Raw genomic sequence first — 21559 nt, 5'->3', positions numbered from 1 at the left:
TTCTTAGAAGAAAACTTTTTTCTTCAAAGAAAAAGATGGTTTACATTTGGTTCCGTTTCTTTGTGGATAGGGCCTCAGAGGCCTTCACAGACAGTGGGCAGCGGAACAGGGGGAGGAAAATGGTGTGCACGAGAGGAATAAGTGGTTAAGCCAGTGAGAAAAGCAAAGCGAGAAACTGCAGGGGAGTTGGGTGAGAGAAGTGGAAAATACCTTTGGGGTGAACTGCTGACTTCAAGCCAGGCCCACAGAAGGGTTGTGGTGATGACACACCTTTTGACTAAGTCTTTACTCAGACTCAATCTTTGTCTGAGTGTGTTTGAATATGAATACGCTGTTTTGTTCTCAGCAGTAGTTAAGTGATCAATTTGACAGTTTTGCTTCAGGATTTCTGCTTATCACTTATTCAGCACCCTTATCTTTGAGTCCCATTGATCATTAATGTAAAGCAGCTTAAGTTGTGTGTTCTGTGGAGACACGTGCATGGACAAATTTTGCTAAAGGCACTTTTTTTCTTTTCTTGTTGGGTTCTCGTAGTGAATTTGTTTGGTCAGTTCTTGTTGTGTGTATGTGGTTTATGGAGAGAAAAAGGTTTTTCACAGGACATATCCAGCTGCAGTGGAGCGTCCCATGCAGCCCTTCCTCAAGCTGCGTGTTTGTTAGCGCCAGAAGAATTGGCCAGCTGGATGTTTGGCTTAAGAAAGGGTATGGACACCACATTAATTCCAGTTCCCTCTGCCATCTGAGATACTGTGTGGTACTTCAAAGGTGGATAAGGATGGCGTTAATCCATGGAGCTGTAGCGAGCTCTCCACTCTGCTGTGCTGTACTTACCACGCCGCTCTTACCCAGCTGTGGCCCCCAGCTTTTTTTAAAGTGTGATCAAAGTGCAGTTTGTGTCTGATGGATGGTGCACTCTGGCCCAGAGACTAGCTGACATGGGACAGGAAGTAGAAAGGATAGTGATGAAAGATCTGTTGCCATCATGGACACGTGGCCTTGTATGCACAGAGACAGACATATGATCTTTCTATAATGATTTAATCATCAGAGCTCTCCAGCTGGATGGCATACATGCAGTACATGACTTTAGTGCAAGCTTGAGCTGCCATGAGACTCGCCATCATCATTGCTGCAAATGTAAACACGGGAACAAGTTTATTTGGTACACAGGTTTTGACCTGGAGTTGAACTATACACTGAGGTCTCCTCTTCAAAACAAAATAGTTGTTAGTTATTAATAGAAAAATTGTGTACATTATTTTTTTTCATTGTAGAGTTTCGTATCTCAAATGGACTGTCAGCCAATTTGCAGTAACCACCACCACCACAATATCATCACTGATTACCCAATGATCACTAACAGTTCTTATTTCATGTTACAGCAGCGAGAGGAATGCTTTGTTTAACCCCGCTCCTCTTGTCTGTTTGTCGCTCTACCAGTCACACACACCAGCACTTGGGCACAGATTTACACACAAACACGTTAACAACAGACACACCCATGAAGGTGGACTGCTTAAAAACATTATTTGTCCTCGAAAACAGATAGGATGTCCATGCATATTTGCATTTTGGACAGGTGTGCGAGATCTGACCACAGATGGTCAGAGGAGATGTACATGACACTTTCAACTTGTGATCAGACCTCTTAGGGCAGTAATACCAGGTTTGAACGGGGTCTTTATCCATTTCAGTGGTTTTTAGAATGCTGGTGACCACAGTTTTAAGTCTCCATGTAAATGCATGAGGCACATATATGGTTGACAGGACTGACAGGAAGTGGATCCTTTTATTTATTTGTGATGGAGGGTGGCAGCCTACATAAACAGTCACAGATGTTGCTTGACTTGATTGGTCTTTATGTGCTGGCATTGTTACTATAGATAGATGATACATATTCTTACTGTAATAGTTAAAATATTATATACTGTGTCCTAGGTGAACCCATATTTAACACTAGTTCAATAACCTATGGCTCTCCCATCAAACTCCTGTAGTGGAATTATTCTAAGCTCCATTGCAGTATGCCTTGATCCTTAAAGTTAATAATCTGTTCTTCATTTGAGTCATGAGATTTGGCTGAATTTTATCTGCTGTCATCAAACTCACAGTCTTTGTAGGTTTCTGTTCTGGCTGGAGTCAAAAGCTGGAGCAAGTCTTTTCTCATCCCAGGCAGAAACATTCATCTTATCCGGTCTTTGACTTCTTTCTCAAGCCGCTTTCTGTCTGTCCCCTCCGCCCTTTCTGTTTGTCACTGCGCTGACTTGTTGGCTCCTGCCTTCCGTTTGTCCTCCATGGCCAGGAGGTGTGTGTGCTGACCTTTATTAACCCTTGAGCTCACCCAGGTTCCTGTGGTAAAAGTCAAACTGATGAGAAAAGGGGGCATGCACAATAAACACATCTCCTCCTTGAGTTAGTTTTATGTCAGGTTTTCTCTGTTGACATTAAGAGGAGAGGGTACCAATGCAGATGTCGAAATTTGGATCTTTTACCAGGAGTTGTGAGGACGGGTCAGAAGAGGGAATATGGATCCGATCATGCTGATCTGTGTCATCTCACTTTTTGGCCCCCTTCTCTTTGTGGGACCTAGCACCCTACCAGTTGGAGCTAGACACACACTCTGTTGATCGGTCGTCAGATATTCATCAATTACATGCGACAGTAGGGAAAATGTGTCACGCTGGTATGATGTTATGCTATTTACATAACTGATGTTAAATAGCTGCATATTTTACATATCGGCCCACACTCTGTGGTGCAACCATTCCATTCTGCACCATGGCAAGCTGAAATGCACTGTGTACTGCTTGGTGGAAAAGAGGCTTAAGTGAAATGCACACTTGCCTGATGGAACACTTTGTATTTGTGATTATGCCCTCTTATCCCCCGGTTCCCTCTTTCTTACCCCTTCTGTTCTACTCCAGAGCCTCTGGGTAGGAAGAGCTGGGAATCTGTTTTGGGAGGGGGCATGGCTGTGTTGCAGCACTAGGGCCCTGCTGCCTGCCACCTCTCCTTGTTGCTTTCAGGTTTTTTTTTTAGTTTGCACAGCTAGTTACTGCCGCTTCATAAAACCTCAATGGCTTAAAGAACAATGTCAGGCAGGAGAGGGGTCATGACTGAACTTGAACCTTGGCTCCAGCCAAACAGCCACTGGCTAACCAAGAAACCTTAATCAGACTATCCTGCTGTCCATATCTGCCAGCTTACCACACACTAATAACGACACAATTCAACACATGCGTGAAGACCCCACTAATATATCTGTTTTTTAATGCATCAGCTCATACCTTTAGATTTTTCTTTTTTATATATAAGCCACAACAATAAAATCACTCATTTGTTGCCACTTCTTCTAATAACTTGGTTGTACTATCATTTTGTCTGACTTGACTGTTCAATGTATACATTCACAAGCTGCCTCCAATCCCAACCAGATTTACACAAGCTCCAGGTCCACGGTTGCCTGTCTGTCATCTTCACCAAGTGAACAGGACAAGTTGACTTGTATGAATGATTTTACATGCTGACCATTTGAAAGACAAGAGTGCTTGCTCTGCAGCTCCCTCTAGACGGACATTGTCAGCAAGACTGGAGATTAACAATAGTTTGATAAATGAAATATAACCTGTGGCCATAATGGCCTTACTGCTTGGTCTGGATTATTGACACTTGTCTGGTGCCATCATTGAATAGCTAAATTCTGACAATGTAGTATTTATGGCTTTACCCGTTCCTTTGTACCTTTTTATACCTGTTCTGTTAAATAAAAGCTATTCTTAGGTATGCATTGAATCTTTTCTCTATTGTTTTGTCCAGGAATTGGAAAAAGCTCTGTCGGAGCAGGACTTGGACTTCCTCGGGGACCTCATTGCCTGTCTGTTGCAGGGATGCTACCAGCGCAATGACATCACGTAAGTATTTAGTGTACCGGCAAGATCTGTTAAAACTGACCTGTCTATGACCTCTGAAAGTTTAGGACACACATATAAATATCAGTGTGTAAGTGATGTAAATGTATATTTGATCTGTAGCTGCTAAGATTAAAACAATTGTTCCACTGACTTCACATTAGTCATTGCACCCAGAAGTCTTTAAAGAACGTTTGAGTCACCAGCACTATGACTCGCTGTGGAGTCAGTTGACCCCACAATATAGTGAGTAACTTCTCTTTGGTGAAATAATCCTCTACTTCTGCTATGCTTTTAATATTATACAACAGTATTGCCCCTGAAACTCATACCTCCCCCAGTAATCAAATAATGGGAGAATGTGAGTATGTAGCTTGGCTGGTTATTCAAATCCCCAAATGTGTTTTTACCTCTTATGGGACTTTCCCCTGTCGACTTCCTCTGCTCTAACCTATGAGTGAGGAGAAGTGTACTGGTACTAGTCAATTGCGCAAAGAAGCAGGATACAGTTTTGCCACTCAGGCAGCTGAGAACAGGAGGACAATCTGCTTTATTGGACTGGACAGGCAGTAGCATCCTGGGGGTGGCTGCTCAGCACTGGCCTTTCACGGGGCTGCCCTTTTCATCTGCACGTTAGACGCTCTGCTGGAGCAGGGGAAAGCAGCAAGGGAGGATGTCGGATGGATAAAAAGGAAGAGAGAGAACGGGTAGTGGGAGGAGGGAGGCTGTGTGGAAAGTGCTTACTGCTCATACTGTTACTCTGAGCTAGATCTGAAAGATACAGGTTGATTGGATGGACCTGAACTGGAACCAGCATTTATTTACCAAGACACAAATCTCCCAATCAAGGAAATGTAGTTTAAGCATCACAAATGAATTGGGTATTTTTTACTGACAGATCTCAATGGACTGAAAATTTTGAAGTGATTGCATTATGTTACTTATGCCATCATCTGGTAAAGAATTTGAAAAAAAGTCATTTTTCTTTGCCAAATCATTACAAAAGTTGCCTTGGAGATGCTTTCATAAAGAGAAAGGTCTAGACTATAATTTGATTAACATTTAGACCCAACATTCTCCCATTGGCTAGAACCTAGCAACAGTTGCAAAAAAGCTTCTTTAACAAGATCAAACCTATTCTGAGAGTGAGACACTAGTCTGTCACAACCTTCCATCATATGAAAATAGAGGATTAGAGAGATGATGCCATAGAATGACTAACTGTAGATTTTAAAAAGACAAAAGCAGATAACACAACATGCCAGTGAGCAACAAGAAATCAGCCACAAGAATATCAGTTTCTTCTTCCTTTATGGATTTGTTACTTCACCCCACGGAGTGTATTTTATTTTATCATATTATCTGATTTTGGAAATTCTATCCTGTTTTTAAAACTTTTGTGGCCTTGAGAAACAGGACGCATGCCTTACTCACTCTGTCAATCACTCCCTGCTGTTTTTCTCTGGTCTTTAGCCCCGAGGCATTTAGCCGTTACCTGGAAGATATCATCAGCTACCGGTGGGAGCTGGAGGAGGGAAAGCCCAACCCTCTCAGAGAGGGACCTTTCGAGAATCTCCCTCCTCGTACTCAGGTTGAACTGCTGCACCGACTCTGTGATTATCGTCTGGATGCTGCTGATGTCTTTGACCTGCTTAAGGTACATGCCACTACCAGGATGAGCTGAAAGAATCTGGACGCATTTGTTTTCATACATGCAGTTTGTTTTTTGGCTTCAGTAAGCTTTTGTTTTCCTCCCAGCACTAATGAAATCAAAGCCACATCATTTTTGGAAAATACTGGAGTTCAAGGCTTGGCACCTACTGTGATGATACATTAGTTAGCATGTGACTACAGTAAAAACTTTGACATTTATAGTAGTTGTACTTTTAATAGAACATGTGTGCTTTACATTTAACCATACCAAATAAGATAAAGCAGATAAAGCACAAACAAGTCTTTTCATTCTGGGTTGTTTTTATGATGTGACAAGAAGGTGTATTTTCCTAAATCTTGAAACTCTGTGTAGCAGCATAACAAACCTAGGCTACAGCTTGATATTGTTGTTAGCACAGATGTGATTAATTGTGACAGACAGTTTTATCTCCATCTTGTCTATCCGTTGTTAGCTTCCCCCTCATATATTTGAACAATTTTCTCATGAGACAAGATTTCTTTTTTTAAATAATCAATCAAATTCAATTAATGAAGAGGGTAAAAGTGCTTCGTGTCTGTGTATGATTTACAGCCACATAGGCTCAACGGTACAAAGGTACAAATGACATCACCCACTTTTGACTGATGACTTGGAAACACAGTTCTTAGCATGATTTCTAAAAAAAAAAAAAAATGATGCCCCCACCCTCCTCTCAGGGACTGGATGCAGACAGCCTGCGGGTGGAACCGTTGGGGCAAGATGGAAATGGAGCCCTCTACTGGTACTTTTATGGCACTCGTATGTACAAAGAGGAGCCAGTGAGGAAGAGGAAAGCTTCTAAGATCAGGTACCACCATTCACTGGTCATGTTTTCTTCCTAGTGCATGTTGTGTGTATATTTGACACTGCATTAGAGTTTAATTAAAGGTGTCTCCTATTGCCAATTCCCCCTTTTTTAAAAGATCATACTTTTAAAAAGCTATGTTCTTTGTGTTGTTTACCAACAGTGAGTGCTCTGAACTATCACTACCAGAGAAAAAGAAAAGGGGAAGACCACCAAAGAAGAGAACATTAGATGAACCTCATCTTAGGTGAGAAACTAAACTCTCTTTGTCTTTAGTCGCTACATTACATTGCCATTGCATGTGCAGTTGCTGCATATTTACTCATCACAGTAAAATAATACATTTCTGTTTCAGCAGATGTTTATTTTGTGATGTGGTGGTTGAGTGATCATGTATCCGATATTTGTCAGTTTCTTTAGTCATAAATAACACCACATACTCGCCTGGCGTATGGTGATAAAATGTAGATCAGAATTTTATTAGCTTTTTGGCGGTTGGCAACACATTATTAGTTGAGTGTTGAGAACTGAGTCGTATTTACCTTCTTGTCCTATGTAATTCTCTTTTTAGCGACGTGGAAAAGGATGTGTCAGAGGACAAGTCAGAAAATGCACTGGAGGAGTCTCCCCCATGCAAAGGTGAGAGAATCTCTTTATTATAAAACTGTTTTGATGTCGATCATACTGCAGTTGTTCTCAAATGGGGGTCCACGGTGGGTTGCCAGGTCTGTGAAAGTTATCTTGGTATTCAGAGGCTTTTTATTATTATTAATTTTTAATTTTTTAAGACAAATACACAAGGGGATCCTCTCAATCATTTAATGAGTCATTATTTGTTCTTTATTTGTGTTTCGAAACACCAGATTCTCTGATTTCGTACTGTCTATAATTTGGTGGTAATAAAGGATGGCAAACAATATGTTTTCCTCTTTGCTTCTAGCAGGTCACAAGCGAGGCACTTGGTCCCTTGTGTGTGACACAGAGGAAGAGTGGGTCAGGCTGGCTGAAAGCATCAAGGACAACACCTCCCCACAGGACCGCCATCTCCACCGGGTCATCACCCAGAACTTCCTGCCTGAGATCAGGAGCATGATAGAGCACAAGGTCAGACACAGGAGAGACGTAGCCATCAGTCTCCACTACAGCAGCTCACAATGTCTTTTCTTAAAACAAAGATGTATGTAATTTTATCAGCTTCGAGCCAGACCAATGTGTCTGGTTACCAACATATAAACATCAAGCCCAACCTTTTAGATGTTAGAAGTTGTACAGAATGCAAGTTAAACGTTTTCATATTCTTGCCACCTTGATCAGTGGAGTGTTGTTTTTTGTTTTGTTTTTAAATCAGACAACCACTTAACAAACCATTACGACAGCCACAATTCTAACCATTCAAATAGTAACCATTCAAAATGTATTAGTTTTTAACTTGTTCTTTGAATTGGAAATTCTACTTTGATCACATAAAAACCTTAAATATTGCATTATTTATGTTAAGAAAACCTAGTGGTCACCTTTGAAAGGTTGAACCTGACCTCCACTTAGCTGCCTCTAGCATTCTCTGGTGCATTTAGCTTTCTTCTTGTTGGAGTCTCACCTGGGATAGCTGTAGGACAGATTGAGTGAAAGCTGGTCTGTGCTTGCCCTTAATTAGACACATAAGCTTGGTGATGAAGTTTGCCTCAGGTTCTCTACTTGAGACTCGCTCTCGTGCTAGTTCGACAGAATGCATTCAGGCCCAAGGTTTGTAGTCGATATTTTTTCTGTGCTTGGCCACACAGTGGATATTACTTATTTGTCAATATCTTGTGTTATATACTTTAGGGGCAGATTGTGCATCCTTTTGTAAATTTCTAGCATCAGTCAGAGCTAGAAACGTTTCATATTTACTTTCACTTTTGTATGGTTTGTAACGGAGTAACTTGCATGGATTTTAATTTTAATTTTAATTTTTTTTATTCCTTTCATCTGTATGAGGATCCATGTGTTCTTTTCACTATTGTGGTAGATAAGTATCACTGACTGTTGCTATAGAAACCCTCACTGTTTTTCTCCATCATCATCATCAATGGTGAAGTAAAGAATCCTGCTTGCTCTGTTTGGTGACAGAGGGGTGACACTTTTCACACAAAATGGTCAGTGGATGAATGTGGTCCTGCCCTACATTGATTGTAAACACAGCTGACATTGCATGTGTCACTCAGCTTGGTTCTATGTGATGAAAAGGATTTTTTTGTTCTTTTCTGGTTGGCACAGAAGTAGCATAGACACTTTGATTAGTGGTGATTCCACTACAGCACTTCTTAAAACAGATTAATTCAAAACTTAAAAAAAACTCTACATGATTTCCATCAAACATGATCACAGTGTGGGGAAAAAAATATTAATCATACTTGGCTCAAAGAAGACTCTCAATTAAAAGGGAGTGCATTCCTCTAAGGTTCTTCTTATATGCAAATTATTTTCACTGTCACAGCAGGAGATTGTTCTGAAGTGTCCTCTTTATTAATTGTATATGGAAATACTGCACAGCCTGTCATTGATTCTAAATTAAGGAAACAAAATATCAGTAGCTATCCTCTCTCTGCTTTTTATTGAGCCATGTCTAATTAAAGACTACAGGCAATGTAACATTCAATGTTCTCTAAACTTTCTAATATCCCCTTTGAAGTGATGAACAATTTTTCCACCAAGTCCTCTTAGTAATTTCTTTAATTTGTAGATTTTTGTGTCGTAGTTCAGAGAGAAACGGGTGTTATTTTTTTGGACCATAGAATGATTTTCGATGTTTATCATAAATCAATGACTGTCATACCATTTATATGGTATTGTATGTCTTGAGGTGGGTGTGTGCAAACATCTGAGTTATATACAAAGCACTTAATGCTGAACCCTTTCTTCCACGCGTCTCTTGAGCTGCTGTCGCCAAGCATTTCATGGGGCACCGACATCAGACGGGAGCTCACCTTGAGGCTGAATGGAGCCTCTTGAATGACAGCTCTGCTGTGCTGCAGGATTCTCTCAACCTCTCTTAGTGATGACACCAGAGGCACTCTATCTTGTGTGTGTGTGTTAGATGGAGGATATTGAACTAGTGGTAATGTAAAGAGGGCCCGTAGAACCCCAGGATACACCAGTGCTTCACACAAAGAGAAGGCAGAGATTGAGTGCTGAAGGGCAGTAAAGATCAGACCTAGAACATTTGTCTCTTCTGAAAATGTCTTCACTCTTGCCACCTCACTTGCACACTAGGGCTGGCAGTAATTCATTAACAATATACATTTTGCGATATAAATGTATTCAATCGGAAAGGTTCAAAATTTATAGCGATGTAATATTTATGCATTCCTTCAGGAGAACAAGTTTTCATTTTTGTTTAATCCATAAAATCGTTTTCCACTTTCTGCCATCTGATATTTATAGTGATAATTATTGATATTGGCTAATTTGATAATGTTTTATCATGATAATCTTTTTGACCATATTGTCCAGCTCTACTGCACACATGTAAGATTCATAGAGGTCGCCACAGTTATTTTCTGGATGGCCAGAAGCTTCACTGACACCTCTCAATGCTCAGCTGCTCCAAGCTAGTAGTTGTTTGCAGTTCTGCTTTCCTGATTAACTCTGACATGAGCTGCAGAGGGCAGTCTCTGTGGGCTAGTGTTTCCCTCTTTTACTGTGCCTTCTCTCCAGATTACTATTGTGTTATGTCATGGCTATGTGTTATGTTATGACATGTTATAGATGTGGACATGAATGGGGTTTATTGGTGTTATTTTCTAGATGCAAGGCAAAAATTTCACCGTCATAATCACACGTTTCCTGATTGGCTGTCTCTGTGCAGTTATGAGACTGGACAGCATAGCATGCCTTTTTACTACAGTATGCGGTCTAATCATTACAAATGTTTTGTTGAGTCACAGGGGAAACACATGTTTTGATTTTTTTTCCTTTCATAAGCTTTTCCTTGGGGAAGGGTGGGGGAATGTAGGCAGCAGAGTTGAGAGGGATCACTTGGGGGGAGGGAAAAGCAGGGCCACTGACCTCTCAGTACTCATGCTTCTCCATAATTCCCCAGGGCCTGTCAGTCAGTTGGCTTGTGTGTGGTGGGTTGTCTGTTGATCTGTCCTGAAGGCTCAGTTAGTAATGTTTGTCGACAAAATGAATTAGAGGTGTTTTTTTGGCATACAGTATGTCGTGGATGGGTCAAGAGCAGAGCTCAACTTTATCTCTTCTTCTTATTTTGTTTATCTACAGGAGCGAGAGCATAAACAGAAACTTCTGGACCCGCCCCCGCTGCCCACATCACAACGCTTCTCTGAAAAAAACATTCAGCAAGAAGACGAGGTGTGTACTTGCCTGTTAACATTTTTTAATACTATTGTAGACTATGGCTGTACTACTGCTACAGCTGCAGTAGAATGTTTAAAATAATATTGTGCACAACACAGAAAATGAGGCGTTTGTATTGCCACCAGCATTTTTTGTGTGTCTGTAATTGTAAAAGTTACTTTTGGTTGTTTCTGTTTTTCATTCCCAGTGTTCGAGATTTTCAACTGTCCTATTTAACAAAGGTATTACAAATAGTCTAAGATGAGACCCGAACGGGCTTGTGTTTATGCATTTAGGATGGTCTGAAGGCTGTGACAGAGGAGGAGAGAAAGAAGGATGAAGAGCTGGACAGGCAGGTCCTGTTGGCTGAACAGCGACAAGAAGAGGAGAGACGTCTGCAGGAGGAACGGCAGAGGGAGAAGATGGAAAAGATCAAAGCTGTGGAAGGTAAGCTGGATGGATGGATACAAATACCTCTTAGTAGCCTGGGGTAATATACAGAAATGTTATAAGACAAAAATTTAGCCAAGTACCATACATCAAATATAAAGGAGCGGCAATAATGTCACATTCTTTCATCAGCATCCTGTCAGCAGCAGGTAGGGGTTTTCCCCCATTCTTCTGCCAAGGATCAAGGGTAGAATGGACTGTGAAGGGCATAGGCTTCAACATTTCCACTGCTGTGGTTTGGCTCTTAATGGCTGAAAAATCTGCAGTAGGGTAGCAGCTCTCAAAGCCTTGTGATTTATGTATTGTACACAGAGACTGTGAGAGTGAATGTTCAGCGCCTTTAATCACAGGATCACTCTTTTTCTCCCTCCCTCTGATGTCATCTGTCATGGGTTAATGAACTGCTGATTGTGTTAGAGTGGAGGAGCCTCATTAATGTATTATAGATGAACAGCAGGACCTGGCCACTCTCTGTGTGGATTGCATATGTGGAATCCTCCCTGAAACATCTTTAATACACACTGCAGGGGGGCTGGCAGGCCTCTCTCTGCCTTTCATGTTAAAAGATAAAGCAGTGATACATTTCTTTGCTCCCCTTTGGTCTTTTGATCAGCTGTGCCTAAGTAAAGATGGCTGATGCCTCCTCCTGATAGTCTGATAGCGAAGGCCTGGTTTTCATCGACTCCTCTTGACAGACTCAATGGGTTGAAAGTACAATTTAAACTGTAATTCAAGAGCCTGAAAAAAGCAATTGAATCAATGTTTGCCCAAAACCCTCTTGGGACTAGTGTTTTTTATTGTTTGTTTGTGTTCCTAATTGCCCTGTCTTCTTCTTCCTTCTCTAAGAACGAGCAAAGAGACGGAAGATGCGAGAGGAAAAGGCCTGGCTGCTGTCTCAAGGAAAAGAGCTGCCACCTGAGCTACTGAATCTAGAACCTTCCTCGCCTGTACACAGAACACGCCGGAATAAAGATTTGTATGAGACTTATTAATGAGATGTATTTAAAAATATAAATTTCTTCTTCAATAATCAGTGGTAACATGTCCCATGTTCAACATTACAGCTATGAAATTGATGACGACTACACTGCTCTATACAAAGGTATGCTTATGAAATCCTAACTGAATGTTGTCTTTACCTCGGTCTACATATGTGTCTGATCTGATATACTCTCTTTTCTTCAGTGCTTGAGGTCCTGAAATCCCATAAAGATGCTTGGCCTTTCTTGGAGCCTGTGGATGACTCCTATGCCCCCAATTACCATGAGCTCATCCAGGTATAAATGACTGTAATGTCATGGTGTTAGTGTAGTATTGAATTTGTGTTTGTGTTGTTTTTCTCCTAATGTGTATGCAATTACTTGGGAGTATACTGCTTGAGGTTTGAATTGTATTGGTGTCCTTTAAATGTCATCAGACTCCCATGGACCTGTCCACCATTGAAAAGAAGCTCAATGAAGGAGACTACATTGCCAAGGAGGAGTTTGTTGCTGACGTGAAGCTCATGTTTGAAAACTGTGTTGAGTACAACGGGGAAGACAGTGGTAAATGAACACACACACCAGTTCCACACAGATATCCACTTTCTTCGATGAACAAGTTGTCACAGTACAAGACAAATGTGTCAACCTCAATTACACTAGGTGTAAGTTGTGGGAAAGAAGGGCATATGTGCATTTTTGGGGTGAGAGGTGGGGTGTGAGAGTGGGAGAAAGAGAGCAAAAGAAAGGGGGCCGGACTTGGTGGTGGTTTGAGGCCGGGGCCGGGGCAGCCTTGACAGTGATTAATGGGGAGTGATTGAGTTGTGCTTCACTGCTCAGGGGGATCTGAGCCTTGCAGTGCCAGAGAAACATTCCAGGCCCTTAGACCCCTGTCTGGAGCCATCCATCCAACTGAATGCTCTCCCCAGGGACGGGGGGAAAGAGTGTGCAGGGTGGGGGAGTTTGGGTGGAGCACTTGAGGAGGAGGAGGAAGGGGTTGAAGGCACAGGGGTCATTCTACGCCCTCTGACCTGGTCAGTCGGCCAATGTAAGCAGAGAACAGAGGAGTGTGTGTCTCTATGGCTGCATGACATGCATGTTGGCCTTAGGTGCTTGAGTGGTAGGGAGTAACGGAGAGATGATGTGAGCTCCTGTAGGTGTGAATGGGGGGGGAGTGTGAATGAAGAGCTATTATTCATATCGAGTGTATATGGGTTTTTTAGTGTATGACTATATGCAGTTAAGTTATGATTGCATTTAGGAACTTGGAACTAGGAACTTTAGCATTTAGCGTTAACATATCTTATCATATAATCATATTCATGTTGATCTGTGCGTCTGTTTGTTTTCAGAATACACTATCATGGCAGAGTCCCTAGAGCGGTGTTTCAGTCGGGCCCTGTTGAAACACTTTCCATCCGAGGATGGCGACACAGATGAGGAATTCAACATCAGACAAGAAGACAGGGAGCGCAAGGATAAAAAGCGCAACCGTGGAAATAAAAGTCTGGGACCTGAAAGTCTAATCAAGGCCACTGAGCAAGTCCAACGCAAGCGAAACTCCCAAGGGGGCAAGGGCATCTCGCCCTCAGAGGAAGAGGACAACAAGCTGACACGGCCACTGCTTCCTCCACACTGGACCAATGGCCCCCCTCACCCTCACAGTCTGCCGCCAAGCCAACAACGTATCCACGAAGGAGACATGAGAGGCATGTACCACCCAGGCCAACAGGTATTGACAGGACAACTGCTTTAAAAAAAATAATTCTTTTTGATGTTTTTGAAATTGTTTTAATAGCACCTTAATCTTTTTTCTGTTTGAAGTTTGAAATCAGTGAATTCTTTCTGTCTTGACAGCTCCGTCATCCTGGCCCACATATGTATGCCCAAAGAATGGCTATGGATCCTCGCTTTGCTTACCCAGCTCACATTTCCAGGCATGGAGACCCCAACTTGAACCACTTTCCCCGTAACTTTAACATGCAGGTATGAATTATTGTAATAGATGTTTAGATAGGTGCTTAAATGATTATTACTCCCTTTTTTCATATTTATTTCATATGTATTTAGCCAACAGTCTGAATTAGCTTAATCTTTCATTATTTTCCAGTAATGTGAATCATATTTGTACTTTCTGTACAAAAGATCTTAAGCCTTATTAAGTCACTCAACACTTTTCATAATTGTGGCTCCACAAAACTTAGTGTTGGGCAGCATTTCCAGTGTCTACTTCAGAGAACAACAGGAGAGCCAGAAAAGGAGGTGGTCATTGTATTCATTGTCCCAAACGAGAGCTACAGATTCAATATGTTTGGTATTATCACACTACATGACATAATGTGAATTTGTGTGACATGAGAGGAAAGTGTCATGTCTGTTCTTCTTTACTTTGTTTTCATGCATGTCTGTAATATATGTAGATGTATATTTTTATGCTTGTTTGTGTACACAATGTATATTTAAATATGTGGTGCTCTATATAGATATATGTATTAGTACGGACTCTGTTACACCTTGAATCTTGACGGCAGACTGATGTACAGGTATACTGATCAAAGCCCCCAATTTACTTTTCTTTTTTTTTTCTTAGCATCGCATGGTTGAAGGACATCATATGGGTCCGAGGTATCCAATGGGCCCAGATCCAAACCAGCAGCCACCTCCACACCAGCAGCAGCACCCTTACATGGGTCCAACTCACGGTCCATCTCTGGGCCCACGTCCCATGGCCCTACAGCCTGGACCTCCTCCTGAAGCAAGCATGTACCCATCCCACCACCATGCAGAGGGCCACACCATGCACCAAATGGGCAACAGGTTCCCAGGACCAGATAGACCAACTCAGCACAACTACCCTGGCTTGAGGCCGCCTGGCATGAATCTTTCCAACATGTGGACTAGTATGAATCAACAAGAGAGACCAAATGGGATACACATGCAAGATCCCAACAGAGTCAACCAGCACAACTTCACTTATGGAGGGGTTCCACCTCCAGCAGGGCATAAACCATGGCCAGAAGCTGCAGGATACCCACACCCACATCCCAATGCCCACTATCAAATGTCTTCAGGGGTCAGCTCCCAGGGGTCCATGTCCTCACGCCCCGCTCCCCACCAAGACTCCATTAACAGGACACGCTTGGCTTCAATGCTGGAAAGCCCTGAGATGCTTGCCCTGCAGCAGCTGTCAGCTTCTTCTCGACCCCCTGCCGGTGCCCCTCATCAGCACATGGGCAACTTTCAGCAGTCTGGGCCCCCATCAGGAATTGGCAGCATCCCAGCTCACCCTTCTCAACAGCCTCCCCCTGCCCCTGAGGTTCAGCTGCTGCGTCCTGCTACAGACAATGGGCCAGACAGCCAGGCCTGCCAACAGACAGACATGCAGCCCAAAGGTAGACCTGACCTTCTCTTGTAATATTTCACCAGCAGTTCTAGGTTGAAGTGTGTTCATTTGTTAACCAGCACAGAACACTCCCTTGTCCCACTGTGTTGTTGCAAAATTTAATTGATTGAAATTTGCGAGTTAACTAAAATCATTTGTTGGTTGCTGTTAGTAAAGCTCCACTACCAGTCTTACAAATCACCTTCACTACAAAGGAATAAAACAGGATGTCTGTAAAGCTGCTAGGGATTTAAAAAAATATATTATTTTTTTAGTAGCATGAATGAACTCCTCACTTGTTGTTTTTATACCATTCTGTTTTTGCAGGAATTACTGTGAGTTAAACATGAATGCCACACTCCCCTGTGTAATCCTTTTAATATGAAATCTGTTTGTTCACAGGCACATCAGAGAACAAAATGTTGCCCAACAACATTTCTGAAGGAGCTCAATCACAAGAGAACACTTTGTCAATTAATCAAGAGCACCCACCCAATCCTAGTCCCACAGGACACCACACTGGGGCAGCAGAGGGAATGCAGAGCCCCCCGACCCCCAAGTCAGGCAAATCACAAGAAAATTCTTCTGGACCAGAGCTCTCACAGAGTTCAACAGCGAGCCACAAGCCGGATGTAGATGACCACAGACAGTCTGCCAGCCACTGTCCTCCTCAACTCAATAGTGCCCCTACTGTTTCACCGCATACTGACACAAGTCACGACAGTTCCACAGATTTTTCTCCACCAAATCCTTCTCAGCGTACAGAACACATACAAAACGCTCCAGGCCCTGCACTTCTTCCCCGGAATGCCCTTCCATTGCATGTACCAGGATCTCAGAATTCTACTCAGCAGGACAACTTGCCACACATGCTGAATGCACCACAGCAGCAAAGCGAGCACCAGCAGAACATTCAAAAACAGCAGCAGCAATCTCAGGCAACCCAGAGAGTCCCCTCTCAATGCCCCCCCTCTAGCTCTCCACAGCTGATGAGCCAAGATGCACAACAACACAATTCTCCACATCATGTCCAGCAAAGCATCTCCCTCCAACATCCCACACAGAACAGCCCCATGCACGGGATGCCTCAGAGTTCCACACAAGGAGCCCAGCCTGGACCACCTCAGCCAGCTCCTCTCACGTCTTTACCACCCAGTCATCCTGCTCCACTGTTCCCCTCACAGCCTAGTCCTGCAGACCACGGTAATCAAAGACCCAGTGAGCCTACAAGTAGAGCAGACACAGAGGGTACCACTACTGCTCCACAGCACACCGTAATGAAATCTGGGCCTCCAAGTGGTATTTATAAACATCAGGGTTTCAGCCCCAGTCACCACCAAGCCCAACTGGTAGGTAGTAACACAGGTTTGCAGACTCCGAGAGGGTCTTCACCTGGTCACAACCCAGCTATGCCTCCCCACTCCCAAGACCATGTAAATGGAACCATGGGTCCTTACAGCATGGGGAACCCTCAGCATCCACACTACAACCAGACAAACATGACGAGATCCATGCCTCCATCTGTGCACCACTCTTATCACAACCAGACCATGAACCCCCTTCCTGCTCACCACCCCTCCTACCACCAGCAGGGAGGGACTGCTTACCCCTACCACATGCCTGGTCAACAGCACCCTCAGGCTCATCCCAACATGTACCCACCTCATCAGTACCAGCAGCAACACTACTACCCCCAGCACCATCCGCAAGCTCAGACCCATGGCCAGGCTAATAATAGACGGGGTTATCCCCCAGAGGAGTGGCATCGGTCACCTTATCAACCACACCATCAAATGGCATCTAATGCCTACCTACCTGTGGGCAGTGCCAGAGGCAACAGTCAGTCAAAGGAGAGCAGTGTGTCACCTATGGGCTCTGAGGGTTCCAGTGGGGCTGCCTTGCTGTCTCCTGGCCCTATGGCCGAAGCAGGGCCAAACTCTGGTGGCTCAGAGGAGGGAAAGGTGGAAAGCAGGTCACAGGCGAGCAGAGGCAGCAGCAGTGGTGGCAGTCCAGTTCATAATGAGAGCTCAGACCATCCCGAAAGCCCAAAAGAAATCCTGGACCTGGACAGCCATAATGCTGCTGCCCGCCACCGTGGCCCTCAGCCGCCTCAACAGCTACACCCGCCCGCCTCAGCTTCACATATGTCGCCTGGCTTTATGTACAACTCGCGTGCCTTGCACCCTGGGGTGCAGCAAGGGGGTGCCCCTCTACCACATGTGATGTCACATGCCCGAGGAGTTGGAAATGGAAGCCCGTACCCTTGCCAGCCATACCCAGATCCAGGACGCTATGCTGGCCAGAGACCTCACCCACACCTAATGGAGGCTCTGCAGCGGCCTCAGCAGCTGCCGTACAGCCCAGGTCAGACACGCATGGCAATGTACCAGAATCCACACCCTGCAGGGCACTACCAAGGCATGATGATTCAGCAGAGATTCCGGGCACCAGAACACTTCCTACTCCCAGGGTGAACTTACATTCTTACATTAATTCTTTGTGATTTATTATTGAAAGAATAAATCCTCTCTTATGTTCCACGATATGCAAGTAATGAGTGAACACAGACTTCCTGCTGTAATCGTTGTTGCTGCAGATGTTAGTGCCGTCCACTCTGGTGTTTCTGATTAGATTGTTGCTTTAAAACAAATGTCTAATTACCAGTTACTTATTTCTTCAGTTTAAGGACCTTCACACTGATAAGACACGAATGAGTTGTCGCTGGGTGCACTGCCCCACAACTCTCTTGACTTATGACCAACATACCTCAAAGAGGCCTCAGCTCATATCACTCGTTTTGGTCACCTGCGCAACCGAGGGGCTGCATAAGGCCTGGCACACTGGCTGCAAAGCTGTGTACAGTCAAAATAGACGGTTAAAATTATCTGTTTGGATGTCTGTATGTGTCCATTATGTCACAAACACTTTCTAACCCCTTTCACAGTAAAATCTCTAGCATTCCATTCAGCAAGACATTTATTGTGGAATATTTGCAGGACCGCTGACGCACGGCATATTAAGAAGTACATTATAGCAATTTTAAAGGAAACCCTATATAAAACACAGCGGCAAGATGCAGCAGATCAGTGACGCACCTGTCAAACAATGTACAGTGTTGATCAGGCAAAATAGGCAGTTAAAAAACATGTTTAGATAAATAAGTAAGTAAACTAAAACATACTCAAACTAGAGAGCTAAGAATTATCTCAATGGGTTCATTGTTGTTATTAACAGCAGTGTGAACATTGGCATATGCGTCTGTGTTTACAGGCAACAAATGATGGCTGCTCCTCGAGGCCCTAGCAGTAAACAGGGAGTGTGACATGTGAGTGTAACACTATTTTAGCATTTTTCTATTTTTAATCATTCGTAGGTTTAACATTTTGCTACCAAATGTGTTCATAAATGTGCTCAACGATTAACTGTTCTCCTTTCAGACATGTTACTAATGAAGAGCATCCAGACAAAGTCACGAGCAGAAAGGAAGATGAAGTCGTGCAGGCGGGTTAGGCAGAGACTACAATGAGGACTCTTTGCTCCACGGCCAACTTTACATGATATTCTGGAGAAAAACAAGAACGTAAACTCCATTTTGCCCACATTTGGACTGGAAGATCCAAGCAGGCAGCTGGAATTACTTATCTGTTGATGATGCTGTGAAATGTTTTTGAGTCCTCTCCACGCAGAGCTCACTGAGGTCAGGAACAAAAATGCTCTGTGGAACTGGAATGAATTCACCCCAGCACACATTAGCAGAACGGCTGCATTCTGTCATGTGTGACTCCATCAGAAGAGCAGTATTTTTAACCACTAGTTCAACCTGCCTCACACAGGGGACACGTCCTTTTCCTCTTTGAGGAGTGAAAATATGGATTTTTTTTTAAAGGCCATTGCTCCTCTTGTTCACTGACTGTAGAGCTGTAAATTTATGACGAAGAGACAAGATTTTTTGTTTTTACTACTATTTTTCTGTTCCTTCTATCTTAAAACTCAGGTGAAAAAAAAGAAGAAAAAAGGAGGTACTATGAGACTCTCACTCTGTCCCGATCACCTCACAGACTCCTTGCAATTGCCTTGGTTTCCTTTGTGAATGTATGAATAAAAGCGTAAGTGAAGCACAGTAGCTGCATGTGAAAGATTACAAACACTGATTATTATTAGTGTTTCTCAACTCCTAAGTAAATTCTGATTATATGCATCTTTCAGAGCTGCCTTCATTGTTAGGAATGTTTTTGACTTGCAGAGGAGGACAGACAAGGATGTACTGCACTACGTGTTTTTTTTTCTGAGATATCTTGTAATTGAGAGGCCTTCAGTAGTCTTATTCCACTACATGGTCCCAAGTGCGACTCGACTCGACTCGGCTCGGCTCGGTTATTTTGCTTTTCCCTCAACGATAGTACCTGGTACTTTTTTGAGTGAGCCGAGCCAATACTATGCGTGACATCGTCGGACTGCTGGGGCAACTGATCAGAGTGTCATCACAGGAAGAAGAATGAGCAAGATGTCTGGCTCAAAAATCAAGCCGAACAATGCCCAACTGTAGATCTGTTCAAAAGACCTAACAATCCTGAAAACGTGCGCAAAGGAAATGTCTAAAATCTCAATATTTAACAGAGGTGTATTTAGCGACAGCACTGCTGAAAGCCTCGCGGATCCTCCCCTGTCGCTGTATTTCAGTCCAGTGACTGTCAGTACTGCACAAATATTTTTAATTAACTGCTTTGCAAGTCATGAGTCTGTGTGTGTCACATATAAAACGAAGTCACTGCGGTTTTGTGGAGCCGTGCTGTGATGACTCCGCCTACGTTGAGGAGGAACTATATTGTAATGGAAAACCAATCGGACCTCGATGAGGCGAGACAGGACCATTTAGTGGGAAAGCGGCATTCCTTTCAGTTAATGCCTGTTAAAATACAATATATACATATATAGATATATATATATATATCTATATATCTGTCTATATATAGAGAGATATATATAGATATATATATCTCTTCATATATATCTATATATAGATATATATATAAATAAATGAACCCTTCACTGTAGAGATGTTCCAGATGCGGTAAATCTAAAATTCTCACACTGTGATATGTCGTGCTAGCTAGTATCTGCATAAATACAGAACAAACATAGACACGTGAAATCCTGCTGATATTTTTAAGTGTGACGTTTTTACATTCCATCCACACAATTGTAGCTTTAGTACCTTTTGTACACACATCTCTTCCATTTTGCATGGCTGCGTCTTGAGCCTTTTACTTGTTTCGTTTCTAAACATATCCTCAGGGTGTACGGTTTCTTTATACGGGTATTTTTCATTATAATTATTATTATTTGAAGAGGAGCCGCAAATGTAAAATGGAGACGCAACTGTGACAAATCAGTCCACCTCGTGTGAAGAAGTTGACTTTTTAGGGTCTGTAATTATCGTCCATAGCAACATTTGCTCAGCTTGGGTTCAGCAGATTAAAATCCTGTTTTTTTTGTTTTTTTTTTCATTCAATTTGATTTGGAAATGTCATCGATCAAGCAAACAGCCCTGTTTGTCATAACTGTGAGACTCCATTTGTACAGTTAAGCGATGGCAGCCAATGAATCTACCTCATTCAGCCAGTCAGTGGCATTTACGCTCACTTCCACTTCCTCTTTCACTATTCCAGACTCATGTGGATGATCATTTTATTGACCTGATGGTTTTACCGCCACTGTTATCTTTTAGGTTTGCAGAACGGACAAGGAGATGGCCTTACTCAATCTTTCCATCTTGAGAGAAAATCAAAGGTTGATTTTCTTTTAATTTGACACTGACTGACCTTCAACAGGGCGATGTAATGGCTATTCCGCTGTTGGCTTGTCACTGAGTGCAGGTGCAATCCTTGGACGTGTACACTATCTTTTCACTGGGTACTTTCACTCTCATCCTTTTAAAGCCATCATTGGAGAATGATGGACAATGTTTTTTCATGTGTCTGAAGTGGAGCTTTGTTGTACAGATTG

General features: G+C 42.9%; 1 protein-coding gene across 2 annotated transcripts in view; it reads left to right on the top strand.

The window, feature by feature from the left end:
* Positions 1–20167, top strand: part of LOC122775441 (cat eye syndrome critical region protein 2) — a 32914-nt gene extending 12747 nt beyond the window's left edge. The window contains exons 2-19 of one of the 2 annotated variants that reach the window (XM_044035309.1): positions 3817–3911; positions 5382–5565; positions 6279–6409; positions 6570–6653; positions 6978–7045; positions 7350–7510; positions 10667–10756; positions 11038–11188; positions 12038–12167; positions 12256–12293; positions 12377–12468; positions 12609–12735; positions 13524–13903; positions 14029–14157; positions 14762–15563; positions 15956–18023; positions 18824–18878; positions 18991–20167. In XM_044035309.1, the coding sequence (XP_043891244.1) occupies positions 3817–3911; positions 5382–5565; positions 6279–6409; positions 6570–6653; positions 6978–7045; positions 7350–7510; positions 10667–10756; positions 11038–11188; positions 12038–12167; positions 12256–12293; positions 12377–12468; positions 12609–12735; positions 13524–13903; positions 14029–14157; positions 14762–15563; positions 15956–18023; positions 18824–18875 (4782 nt within the window). In that variant the 3' untranslated portion in view covers positions 18876–18878; positions 18991–20167. Of the gene's footprint in view, positions 1–3816; positions 3912–5381; positions 5566–6278; positions 6410–6569; positions 6654–6977; positions 7046–7346; positions 7511–10666; positions 10757–11037; positions 11189–12037; positions 12168–12255; positions 12294–12376; positions 12469–12608; positions 12736–13523; positions 13904–14028; positions 14158–14761; positions 15564–15955; positions 18024–18823; positions 18879–18990 lie in introns of both variants that reach the window. The other variant, XM_044035308.1, reaches the window with a different exon arrangement.
* The last annotated feature ends 1392 nt before the right edge of the window (positions 20168–21559 follow it).

The sequence above is a fragment of the Solea senegalensis genome, linkage group LG10 (genome assembly GCF_019176455.1).
Source record: "Solea senegalensis isolate Sse05_10M linkage group LG10, IFAPA_SoseM_1, whole genome shotgun sequence".
Taxonomy (NCBI): Eukaryota; Metazoa; Chordata; class Actinopteri; order Pleuronectiformes; family Soleidae; genus Solea; species Solea senegalensis.
Note: the sequence above shows the minus strand (reverse complement) of the source record. Positions and strands in the feature narration are given on the sequence as shown.